At 43.6% G+C, this 13,508-nt stretch overlaps 1 protein-coding gene across 2 annotated transcripts in view; it reads left to right on the forward strand.

Annotated features, from left to right (window-relative positions):
- Positions 1-13,508, forward strand: part of snx9a (sorting nexin 9a) — an 89,019-nt gene that overhangs the window by 794 nt on the left and 74,717 nt on the right. For both annotated transcript variants that reach the window (XM_076987758.1, XM_076987757.1), the window contains exon 2: positions 13,288-13,374. In XM_076987758.1, the coding sequence (XP_076843873.1) occupies positions 13,288-13,374 (87 nt within the window). The remainder of the gene's footprint in view (positions 1-13,287; positions 13,375-13,508) is intronic.

Below are 13,508 nucleotides of genomic sequence, written 5' to 3' on the forward strand. Positions count from 1 at the left end.
TTTTGTGTTTATAGTTAGTAGATAGGTATGTCTTAATTTAGATTCCTGTGAACTAGATAGGTAAGTTTCGCCTTTACCGGTATGTAGATCATTTTTAAGGTGGACACAATCTGCCGTACATGTGTGTAAATGTGACTACGACAGATTAGAATATGACTGCTGAAGCTCTCGGCGACGCTGGGCATACACACATATGTACATATTTGTTAACTCTTCCATATGTTATGGAAGTGCATACATGTATTGCAGGTAAACTGAAATAGTTTTATTCTCATCACGTCGGCTTTTATGTCTCTTAACAGTCCGAATGTGCTGCTATGATCCGTTTACACTAGCTGATTGTTATTTACATACAAAGGAAAGTTTATTTTTATATTTAGTTATAAAGAATATTCCAGAAATTGATATAATATTTTGCATATTTACTTGTGTACATCTTCATACTTTATACAATTTCAGATGTTCCTAATTACATTTACATTTACGGCATTTGGCAGACACCCTTATCCAGAGCGACTTACACTTTTTTAATCTCATTTTTATACAAGTGAGCAATTGAGGGTTAAGGGCCTTGCTCAGGGGCACCTCAGTCATGGCCTCAGGTCTGGGAATCGAACCCACGACCCTCCTGTCACAAGACCAGTTTCCTAACCACCAGGCCATGACTGTCAGTCATGTAATTAAATTAAAAGTTATTAAAAGCCATGTCTTAAACGTGCTGGAAAAGCATACCACAGTATTTTGACTCTTAGTACATCCTGTTCAAAATCACAAGCATAACACTTTTTACTCAGAATACACAGAATTAGGAATGATAAGATTCTGAGTGCTGACAGCATTACAGATTTTCATGCCTTAGCGCGGACTTCTTTGACCACTAATATTGAAGGTGAATTTGTACATATTTTTTGCTCTTTATTCTTTTTCTGTTGTCTTGGCTTCTTGTTGCTTTATTTTTAAATTATTTTTGTTGACCAGAAGATGACTGGTCTCCTCTGAGTCTTGGTTCCTCTCCAGGTTTCTTCTTCGTGCTCTTGGGAGTTTTTCCACTATTGCCTTTGGCTTGCTCACTGGAGCTGGGACTCTGAGTATAGCTGCTACATGAATCAGTTTCAATTGTTTCATATATTCACACAATGGTGTATTCTAACAAATTAACACTCACAAAAAACAAAGTAATGTTTGATGATGAGATAACATAAGACTTTCATAATTGACATTTCTTGCAGGAAGTGTTTATTTTTGTTGAGATCAGGAAATTCAACTTTATTTGTGGTACTGTGTTCTGTATTGAGCTGCTGTCTCTGTTCTGAAGGCTTGGTGTGCTTCTCTCCAGTCTAGGTTTGGCTGTCCATTCTCTTATCAATACAGTAGCGCTGATTGGAATTTCTTCATATGGTCTTTTACAATTACCAATACATCTTACCTCACATCACCAATATTGAGAACAAGACAACTTTTTCTGACATTTTTCAAATGACTGCTAAACAAGTCTAGTAGGCATACGGATCAAACCCCTGATGAATAAGCACAGTTTGTAAGCGTTATTGTGTTCGGTTAAGTTTATTTCAGTTCTGTCTTTCTTTTTGTACAAAGTTATTATAAACATCACACCAGAGTTCAGGCTCAGGTACAGGTTGGTGTCTATAGCGCTGGACTCTGCGCATTGCGTGCGCACCTGTAAGAGCGCCGTTTGTACTGGACGTGTCTTCACTGCAGTGTTCTCTGAAATGATAGGTGGCAGTGAAAAATAAATACAAAACAGGTGAAGGAACATTTACCTGACGTAACACCAGACATCAAACAATATATGGCTTCCATCCATGAGCAGCTTCTAAATTCTGATATGTTTATGGCTACTAAATAGACAAAAACGACAAGAGAGAAGATGGTATGTTTGTTCCTTATGTAGCGTCCCCTGGGGGTTGCTACTAGAGTATGTTCGATATTAAAATACAATGGGAAATGATGGAACAGTTAGGTTCGCTCTGGAGGCAAGGATAATAAAGACACACAAAATACATTAAGATAAATTGCAATACATGTATTAAAGATGTTAAAATAGGGGTCTCAATGTGCAAAGGGGGGAAATCAGGTAAGAAAAATAAAACACATTAACAATGTTCACACACTGTATATTTAAGGTTTAGTTTCTCTATTGTTATACACAAAAAATATTAATCAATACCAAATAGAGTTTATGGTGTTTCAAGAATTAAATATTTAGTATTTTATAGTATATTTAGTATTTATACACAAAAAAAATATTTATCCATACCCAATAGTGGTGTTTCAAGAATTAAATATTTAGTACTCAGTCCTCAGGGGTAACACAGTTGGTATTTTAAGTTCTATTTAGATTATTAATCCGAGGTTTCACTTCATTTCTAGGTTTTATATCAATGTTTATATCACTAGCTGAGGTAGGTATAATTAAAGATTAAGAGGGTTAAGGTAAGTATAATTAAAGAACTATGGTAAGTATAATTTGAATATTAAGGTATGTATTGAAGGTCGGTATACGTTTGTGTCAGGAACAGCACGTGACCACCTACTTAGTCCTTGCACCTGCCGCTCGTTACCTCCCATAGCCACGTGTACTTAAGCCTTCCCCTCTCACCACCGGGTTGCGAAGTATTGTTGGCATGCCACTGACTAAGCGTTATCTCCTCGTGATTGCTCTCCTGTGTTCTGACCTCTGCTCTCGTTCCAGACATCGTTCCCAGCCTAGCCCTCTTGTACCTCCAGCCATCTGTCTACCCGGCGTGAACTCGGACCGTCTCGACCTCGACTATCACACACATACACCGCACACACTCCACGGTGTTGCTCGTCTATACGAGTGCTCCGTGTTCACTTCAAAAAATAAAAAGAAAACTAAAATCCGCAATTGGATCCCTGTCTTCCTGGTTATAACGTTACATAATACTTCGCCATTACAAATGGATCCAGCGGACGTACCTGCACTCCTCGCCCAGCAAGGGAATACCATCGCCTCACTCCAAGATGACGTCCGACAGCTCACGGAGGCTATGAAGGCACAAGCCGCTCAACTGCAGACAGCCCAACAGCAAGTGGCACAGCACCAGGCGATCCAGCAGCAGGTGATTCAGCAGCAGGCCACACAACAAGCAGTACAACACCAAGCTGCTGCGGCCATCGCTCCTCCTGGCTTTCCTCACTGTATTCCTGTGGCAGTGCCGGCGCGGTATGACGGTTCCCTGGAGCGTTGTCAGAACTTCCTCATGCAATGCTCTATGTACTTCGATTATCACCCGGTCCAGTTCCAGACAGAAAAACAGAAGATCCATTTCGTCTTGTCACACCTCACAGGAGAAGCTGGAGCCTGGGGTACAGCACTCTGGAACAGCAAGGACCCGTCTCTCGAATCCGAGGCCCAGTTCTCCGTGTTGTTTAAATCCGTGTTTGATCACCCGGCTGCGGGAAGAGACGTGGGCACTTTGTTGTGTGAAGTTCACCAAGGGCAACGCAGTGCGGCGGACTACGCTCGGGAGTTCCTTTACCCTGGCTGCCGGTAGCGGATGGAGCGAACCTGCCCTGAAAACCGTGTTCCGTAGAGGACTGAGGCACGATCTACAAGTGGAGCTCGCCTGCCGCGGTGAAGGAAAGTCACTGTTCGAGTTCGTCCAGACCGCTGTCAACGTAGACAAGCTGTTGCTCACCCACCGTCCAGCGTCGTGGAGGAGCTCTCCCTCTACTGCACCGAGTCGTCAGAACCTCTCATCGCTTGATGCAACGCATGAGGGCGCAGAAGCCATGCAGTTGGGCAGAACACCCCTGTCCTTGCACGAGAGGACTCGGCGTCTACGCGAAGGCTTGTGCCTATACTGCGGAGAGAGGCCACTTCCGCGATCGCTGCCCCGTTCGCCCGATGCGCACTGCGGAGGACATTCCAACGAACAAACGAGTAAGCAACCCTGTGTTTTGTTTTAGCCATAACAACCAGCTTAACTTGCCTGTACGAATCACGTCTGGGGGTATGTCTACTCACCTTTCAGCACTGTTAGATTCTGGGGCTGCGGGAAACATCCTTGATGCGGGTCTGGCACGTCGTTTGCACATCCCCACGACTTCTGTCTGTCCTCCTCTGCGTGTAAATGCTCTAAATGGTCAGCCCATCGGAGAAGGGCTGATTACTGAATGTACCGTACCTGTTACGCTCCAAGTCGGAATATTCCATACGGAATCCATCCAGTTCCTTCTGCTGCCCTCACCCCGCGATCCAGTAGTACTCGGGTTTCCCTGGCTGTCTCTGCATAATCCCACTGTTTCCTGGAAGACTAGGGAGATCACGAAATGGGGTTCTCACTGTCACGACAATTGTATGCACTTACCTCTCCGATCCACGTCTGTAGAGAGCCCCAACTCTCCTCTCGAGACTGCTTATCCCGAGCAATATCGAGCATACGCCGACGTCTTCAGCAAGGAAAACGCCAGTCACCTGCCGCCACACAGACCATGGGATTGCGCGATCGAACTACTGCCCGGATCTCCCCTCCCACGGCGTACGAAGCCTTACCCCTTGTCTCGTCTGGAGGATCTGGCTATGGAGCAGTATATTGACGAGGCTCTTCAGAAAGGGTTCATCCGTCCGTCCACATCGCCTGTGGCAGCGGGGTTTTTCTTTGTGGAGAAGAAAGGGGGGGGACTACGTCCTTGTATAGACTATCGCTCTCTCAATGCTGTCACGTCTAGATTCGTCTATCCTCTTCCCTTCATCTCGGAGTCACAGGAACGTCTTAGAGGGGCGAACATATTCACGAAGCTAGACTTGCGGAGTGCCTACAATCTAATTCGAATCCGTGAAGGGGACGAGTGGAAAACCGCTTTCGTCACAGCACGAGGTCACTATGAATATCTAGTGATGCCGTATGGTCTAACCCAGTGGTTCTCAAACTTTTTAGACAAAGTACCACCAACTGTCAAACGAAAAACCTCCACGTACCACCTACTACCCCGCCCCCCCCCCCCCAAAAAAAAAAAAAAAAAAAAAGAAAAAGCTGTTTGGCAAGTTTAAGTTGTTGACAGGGGGGGGGGGGGGGGGGGGGGGGCGAATGTAAATTGTTACCGGGAGGATGTAAAATGGACACGAATTAAGTATTATATCACGATGGTTGGCGCCAGAGCGAACTAGTAACTCATTGAATCATAGATGTGGATCAGAGGTAAATAAACTAGATTTTTTTTTTGTCGACGTGAGAAATCGGATGTGTGGCGTGTGAAGACGGTCAAATGCGTGTGTCTCACGCATTTGGCAACCCTGCTCATTACACACATATGTTATAATGTCAGGGTTGCCAACTTTCGTTCCCCCCCCCCCACCCCCCGCTCAACAAAATACACTCGCCACCGGCTCCAGGTTAAAATCTCACTCCAAGCGAACGTCAAAAGTTGGCAACCCTGTAATGTAGTTCTCCTGTAGTTCGTGTTGGTAGTGGTTGGTTTACAGCACAAAAAGTCTTCGTGCGACATGCCCTCATACTCATATCGCACGTAAACGAGCAAGTTGGCTAAATCTGCGACATCTATGGATTCATCTAACTGCAGTGAGAAGCATTTACTCATTTTAATTCTCTCGGTCAATGTTTGTCTGACGTTGTCCACCATTTCATCAATTCTGCGAGTGACCGTGTCGTTTGAAAGATGCACCAGGTCGAACTGTTTAGCGACATTTTCTCCGCACATAATACGAGTAATCCCTTTTAGTTTCTGAATTTCAGGACTTGTCATAATTCTGTTTTAATAAAAAAAAAATGTGTTGTGTAAAAAAAAAAAAAAAACCTCAAAGCATCTTTTATTTTCCGAGTTCATCTGGCGTACCACCGCGGGGTGCTCTGCGTACCACCAGTGGTACGCGTACCACAGTTTGAGAACCACTGGTCTAACCAACAGCCCGTCTGTTTTCCAGGCGTTTATGGATGAGATATTCCGGGACATGATAGGAAAATTCGTTATTGTTTACATTGACGATATTCTTGTTTACTCCTCGTCAACTACTGACCATGTCCAGCATGTCGCTGCGGTGTTGTCACGCTTGCGACAGCACCACCTCTACGCAAAAGCAGAAAAGTGTGAGTTCCACCGGACTTCCGTGAACTTCCTGGGGTGTACTCTGTCTCCGGGGGGAATCTCCATGAACATGGACAAGGTAGCGGCCGTCACGCAGTGGCCTGTGCCCCGGACTAGGAAAGAATTGCAGCGGTTCCTGGGTTTCGCCAACTTTTACTGCCGCTTCGTCAGAGACTTCGGTTCCGTGGCCGCTCCGCTTACTGATCTCCTTCGGGGGGGGGCAGCATTTACGCCTCGTCTGGACAGTTGAGGCGGATCGGGCATTTTCGCTACTCAAGGGCGCGTTCACCTCCGCACCCATCCTACACCTCCCTGATCCCCTGATTCCCTTCGTGGTTGAGGTTGACGCCTCCGAGGTGGGAGTGGGAGCAGTCCTGTCTCAACGCCAAGGAAACCCCCCTAAATTGGTCCCTTGTGCGTTTTTCTCCAAAAAGTTGTAACCTGCAGAACGGAATTACGATGTAGGAAATCGTGAACTCCTGGCAGTGAAACTCGCCCTGGACCAGTGGAGACATTGGCTAGAGGGAGCCGAACATCCTTTTATCGTATACACTGACCACAAGAACTTAAAATACCTTAAGGAGGCCAGACGCCTCAATCCTCGCCAAGCCCGATGGGCGTTGTTCTTCTCCCATTTCCGATTCTCTGTTTCCTATAGACCCGGTTCGAAGAACACGAAAGCCGATGCCCTCTCTCGCCTTTATGAAAAGGATACCGCAGACAAAGAACCGGAGTACATATTACCACGCACCTGTTTCCTAGCCGCAGTTTGTTGGAACCTACAAGGCGAAATAGAAGAGGCGCTACGCAGTGACCCAAGTCCAGACGATTGTCCAGCTGGGAAACAATACATTCCAGTGTCGTTGAGGGGACGTCTCTTACAGCTGGCACATGATACGGCAGGTACAGGTCACCCAGGTATCACACGCACAGCGCACTTGCTGTCACGGCTGTATTGGTGGGCGTCTCTGAAGGACGACGTTCGGGATTACATTCTAGCCTGTAGTGTTTGCGCGCACCCCTCGCACTCTCCCTGTGGGAAAACTGCTACCGCTTTCTATTCCGCGTCGGCCCTGGACACACATCGCGATGGACTTCATCACTGACCTGCCGAAGTCCGAAGGTAACACTGTCATCTTAGTTGTAGTCGATAGGTTCTCCAAAATGTGTCGCTTGATACCGTTCTCTAAATTGCCTATGGCCATGGAGACCGCCCAAGCAGTGTTTTCTTTCGATTTCCGAGTCTTCGGGTTGCCTGAAGATATAGTGTCTGATCGAGGTGTTCAATTTACGTCGCAGCTATGGAAACAATTCTGCAAATTACTCGGTGTCGCCGTTAGTCTTACCTCCGGCTACCATCCACAGTCCAACGGCGAGGTGGAACGAGTAAATCAGGAGATCGGGAGGTTCCTAAGGCAGTATTGCGTTTCTCAGACGAGCTGGAGTAAATACTTACCCTGGGCGGAATATGCTCGGAATTCGTTAATGCATTCATCCACCAAGATGACTCCCTTCCAATGTGTGTACGGGTATCAACCGGCTTTCTTCCCCTGGGACAATAGCTCGTCGAATATACCTGCGTTAGACGACTGGTTTCGGAACAGTGCACGGACATGGGAACGTGCCCACGTGCACCTGCGGCGAGCGCTACACACTCGGAGACTCCACGCCGACCGTCGTCGTCTGCCCTCTCTTGTCCATCACCCTGGTCAGCGGGTGTGGTTGTCTACGCGCGACTTGAACCTGCAGCGGTACTGTAAGAAACTGAGCCCTAAATACATCGGGCCCTTCAAGGTTTTACGTCGTGTCAACGCCGTGTCGTATGAGATACAGCTACCCCCTCAGTATCGTGTGCATCCTGTCTTTCACGTCTCTCTGCTCAAGCCGGTGTTTTACAGCCCCATGTCCACTACACCGTCACTTGCCAAGCCACCTGAACCACTGGAGCTCGACAGGCGCCCCGCCTACCTCATCCAGGAGATTCTGGAGTCCCGTCGGCGTCGGGGTGGGCTTCAGTACCTCATTGAGTGGGAGGGCTATGGACCCGAGGAGAGCGCCTGGGTCCCCGCACGGGACGTGTTGGATCCCCCGCTCATCGCGGACTTTCACGCTGCCCATCCTAACTTCCCTGCCCCTCGTCGCCGTGGTCGCCCCCCGTCTAATCGTTCGGTTGCGGCTGGTGCCGCTCGTCGGTGGGGGGGTACTGTCAGGAACAGCACGTGACCACCTACTTAGTCCTTGCACCTGCCGCTCGTTACCTCCCATAGCCACGTGTACTTAAGCCTTCCCCTCTCACCACCGGGTTGCGAAGTATTGTTGGCATGCCACTGACTAAGCGTTATCTCCTCGTGATTGCTCTCCTGTGTTCTGACCTCTGCTCTCGTTCCAGACATCGTTCCCAGCCTAGCCCTCTTGTACCTCCAGCCATCTGTCTACCCGGCCTGAACTCGGACCGTCTCGACCTCGACTATCACACACATACACCGCACACACTCCACGGTGTTGCTCGTCTATACGAGTGCTCCGTGTTCACTTCAAAAAATAAAAAGAAAACTAAAATCCGCAATTGGATCCCTGTCTTCCTGGTTGTAACGTTACAGTTTGTTTCACAGATTAAGAGGTAAGTATTTGTTTTGTCTGTTGCTCTACAATATAATAAACCAATGTTATTTCTTTCTCAACACCATAAATGATTTCCAGCAATTCACATAACCAAAATAATAAAACAATCAATTAAAATAAACAAATAACAACAATATAAGACAGTGAATATCAAAGTGAAACGGTAAATATCAAACTCGGTAGAGTTCAACCCAGAAAATATTAGTTAATTGCAAATGTCACCTTAATTCACATATAAGGAACAAAGGAGTGTTCACATTACAGGTGAATGGGTGTTAACCAGAGAAAAGTCTATCCTTTGAAAGTGTTTAGGCCTCCAAGAACCTTTAGAAGTTGGTGCGTTTCAGTCCGTTATGGGGTAACGCAATGGAACTCACTCAGAGCGGTAAAAACAGTTTGACCGCAAGAAAAATAGGGAATACTCAAACTCAGTGCTCAGGTACGAAATTCCTTGGGCTTTTGGCTCGCCAGCTCATATCCCACACGACTAGACTCTAGTAACCAGGCGGCAGGTCCGAGCAGAATTCAGTAGAGTTCGTCCCATTGATCTATATTATACTGGATTGGACATCGCCTGTTGCCGCTATAGCTAGCGATGCATCGCCCTCGGCGCCATTACTATGCATTGAGTCATGTCAGCAAAGCAGTGTAGTTCCTATGTGGGATGTGCATCCATCTGTCACAAAAACAGTCCTAGCGCCCTTATTTCTTATCCGATTTTTATAAAATATGGCTTAAATTAAAGGTGAGAATATGTAAAATATGTACAATTTCGTATTATCCCAAGAGATAAATTTATAAGCAGTCTGGGAATTTTTCAATTTAGGTAAAATTTTAACAAAACCCTGCATAAAGCCCTTTTCTTTCACCTGGCTAAAACTAAATAACACATGTATGTCATGTTTTTGATATTCAATCATAATTATGGTAAAAAGTTGTAAATAAATAACTTTGATAAGTTTTAAATATGATCACAATTCTGATATTGAAAGTCAAATTTATGAGTTTGTCAACTCTCCCTGTTACAGCTGTAGTTTTCATAAATTCTTTAAGTGCAATACCTCTTATATATGTTCAAGTATAATATGAGATGGCATCAGTGTGGAGGAGCATCTTTGAGCACTACATGGCTAAATGTGGGTGAAATTAATTATGAAATTAATAATTAAATAATGAGTTTGAATCTGAAATTTATGACAAAATTTGTCAGATTTTTTTTACCTTCAAGTAGCAGAAAAGAGCTTACACAATTCAGTTTACCACAAATACATAGATAAATTGACATGACACAAAATATACAATTTTCAAAATCATTTATTGCAGCTACTTCTCATTGGCTACAGAATTTCATCAACTTTAATAAAATATTTTATTAATATAGTCTGGAAGGTTGAAAATCTGTGGCACTGCTCCTTCTCTAACATGTGCCCTCTTCAGTGTATGGTTGATATCAGTGGGCAGTGAGCACTGCATATCCCTGCTGTAGATGATGGTCCTCTCAGACATCCACACTTTCTGACCCACAATTTGTACAGCTCATATTTTCTTTGTTTGTTGGGAAATCTGTGTAGAAAAATGGCATTTATAAAAAAAAAAAAAAACCTGTATTAACCTGGGGTGAGTTTCCAAAAATGTTCTTAGCGCTAAGTACTTCGTAACCTCGTTCTTACGTATGAGGTTAAGAAGTACTTGGCGCTAAGAACGTTTTGGGAAACTCACCCCTGTTAATTTAAAAAATAATTATGACAAATTTAATTGACTTAAATTTTCATTTGGTTCCATTATTTATTCAGTTTGTGTGAGAGAGTATCTATGGGACATAATGCCAACTGGACTGAACATCGGTCCCAGTAAAACAGATTTAGAGAATTTTAATGAACATCGTATTTACAACTTTATCCTAACATGATAATATTAATAACAATACATTGTAATTTGTTGGAACAGAAAACTTGTTTTTAAGTGGGTTTACTCGACATAGATTTATCAAAATCAAGCTAGCATGGACAGTCAACATCCCTCATCTCCGCTATTTTTTTTTAAATAAAAATTGTTTTACTGACGTGTGAAATGTGATACCCTTTGATCTTGTGATCTTGTTGTCGTAGTTTTGACAATTTATGTCCCTCTTTGGTTTTTCTTACGTGACTGTCTGCTAGATCTCATTTTTATGTCCATCCATGGATGCTCCTCAATGCACGACTCAATGCATAGTAATGGCACCTGTGCGGCGCATGCTAAGTCACGTGATGTCCAATCCAGTAATATAGATCAATGGTTCGTCCCATTCAAAACTGGCCAAATCTGATCCGGTGTTCAGTATTTTTTGTTAGTCTGGAACCCAAAGCGAAGATTCAGCTCCCCGCTCAGGATAATCGGGTGCTGAAACTCAGCTCACCGTGTATATCAGGGATGTCAAAGTCAAATACACCGAGGGCCAAAAAACCAAATTTGCTACAAGCCGAGGGCCGGACTGGTTCCTAAAACCAATTAAAACATATTGAAATCATTGCACATAGCCTATTGAACCAAGACCTAACACAGTGTATATTATTTAATGCTTAAGTCAGTCAAGTCAAGTCAGCTTTATTTTTATAGCACATTTAAAAGACATCCAGTGTCGACCAAAGTGCTGAACAAGAATTATAGTTGCATAAAGAGCAACTTGTAAGCTTTAAATAGAAAATTTTAAACTAGGTATAAAAGGAAATGTAAAATACACATAAAACATAAACATAGTAAAAACACATATGACAGAGATTCAAACGTAAAATGCTCAAGATTCAAAAGCCTGTGAAAATAAAAAGGTTTTCAAATTGCATTAAAAAATATCCACAGTAGCTGATTCCTTTATAAAATTTGGAAGTGTGTTCCATAATTTGGGAGCTGCAACAGAAAATGCCCGGTCACCTTTAAATTTTAGCCGAGAGCGTGGAATGTCTAAGCACCACTGGTTGGAGGAACGTAGAGCACGAGGGGTTGAGCGAGTATGAATCAAATCAGCAATGTAGCTCGGAGCCAAGCCATGAAGGGCTTTGAAAACAAACAGTAAAACTTTGAATTCTATCCTGAATTTTACTGAGAGCCAATGCAGTGATGCCAGCACAGGAGTGATGCTTTGTCTTTTTCTGGTACCAGTCAGGAGACGTGCAGCTGCATTTTGAACCAGTTGGAGGCGTGATAGGCTCGACTGACAGATACCCAGGTACAATGAGTTACAGTATTCAACACGCGATGAGATAAAAGCATGGATGACTGTTTCTAGGTCCTTGAATGATAAAATTGTTTTAAGCTTAGCTATGTTTCTAAGCTGATAAAAACTGCCTCTGACAACAGTGCTGATTTGTTTCTGGAAATTCAGATTAGTGTCGAAAATGAAGCCAAGGTTTCTGACATGGTCTTCTGCTTCAGGGTTTCTACTGGGCAGTTTTTGCCGCAAGGGCAATCCTATTGCTGCTGCTTGAGCTTAAATATAATAATTATTTTTTAAATATTTATTTCTACCAATTTAATAATTATAATTTATAAATTATAATTTTAACTCCGTAATCTTATTAAATTCAGTTCACTGAGGTAAATACCCATTTTTAATTCCTTACTAATTATATTTTATTATTATTTATTAATATTTTCATATCTTATGTCAACATATTAACTAGGATTTCATAATTTCCAAATAATTATTAGGGGTAGTATGTCTAAGGGGTATCAGCTTAATAACCTGGGTTACACTTACATACAAAAATACACAGAGACGTTTGGCACAGCAGGAACAATACGGACAATAAATGTATAGACACAGCAATTATTTATTTTGTTAAATATATTGCAGGAGCAACAAAAAAGATAAAGTACTTTTAAAATCAAATACATTAAAAACCGATATTGAGTGTGGTGTTGAGTAATCCAGTTCTGCTTCCGCTGTGGAAAGTGTGATTGTGGGATTGAGAAGATCCTCAAAGTATTTCTTCCACCGTGAGCCAGGGAGCTATGAGTAAGTCCACTCCAGCCCTCCGCCTTTCACCATGGGCAACTCCAGAAAGGAATAAAGTCCAGCCTCACTTTGGTTCCAGAACCCAAACTGTGCGTTGAGGTGAGCCCAACTATATCTAGTTGGCATCTCTCTGCTTCGCACACCATGCCTCCGCCTTCGGCCGTCACCTGATCCACAATGTACCAGGCCCATTGTACCACCTCTACCCCAGGTGGTGGGCCCATAGGACATGTATGAATCATGTATTTGTTGTGTTCAGACTCCGGTACTGTATGAAACATGTAATGTGTTTTTGCTGTGTTGAGACTCCAGAACTGCATGAATCATGTAATGTCAGTCAAATTTATTTATATAGTGCTTTTTACAAAGTCACAAAGCAGCTTTACAATCATATGGGTCCAGATTCCTAATGAGCAAGACAAAGGTGACGGTGACAAGGAAAAACTCCCTATGATGGTGAGATTAGGAAGAAACTTCAAGAGGGAACCCGTCCTCCCATTGGGCGGTCATGTGTAATGTGTATTTGTTGTGTTCAGACTCCAGCACTGTATAAATCATGTAATGTGTATTTTTGTGTTCAGACTCTAGTCCTGTATGACTTCACTGCTGAGCCTGGCAACAATGAGTTGAGTGTCCAAGAGGGAGAAATACTCATCGTCATTAACTGGGTGAGGAAACCGACACCTGTATCACCCGTGTCACCTGTATCACTATATGTTTTTTTTTTTTTTTGCATGGTTAAAATATTTGCTAGTTGATTATGAAACCATCACCTTCCTGAGTTTTTTAAATAACTTTTGCC

The sequence above is a fragment of the Brachyhypopomus gauderio genome, unplaced genomic scaffold, assembly GCF_052324685.1.
Source record: "Brachyhypopomus gauderio isolate BG-103 unplaced genomic scaffold, BGAUD_0.2 sc56, whole genome shotgun sequence".
NCBI classification, from domain to species: Eukaryota; Metazoa; Chordata; class Actinopteri; order Gymnotiformes; family Hypopomidae; genus Brachyhypopomus; species Brachyhypopomus gauderio.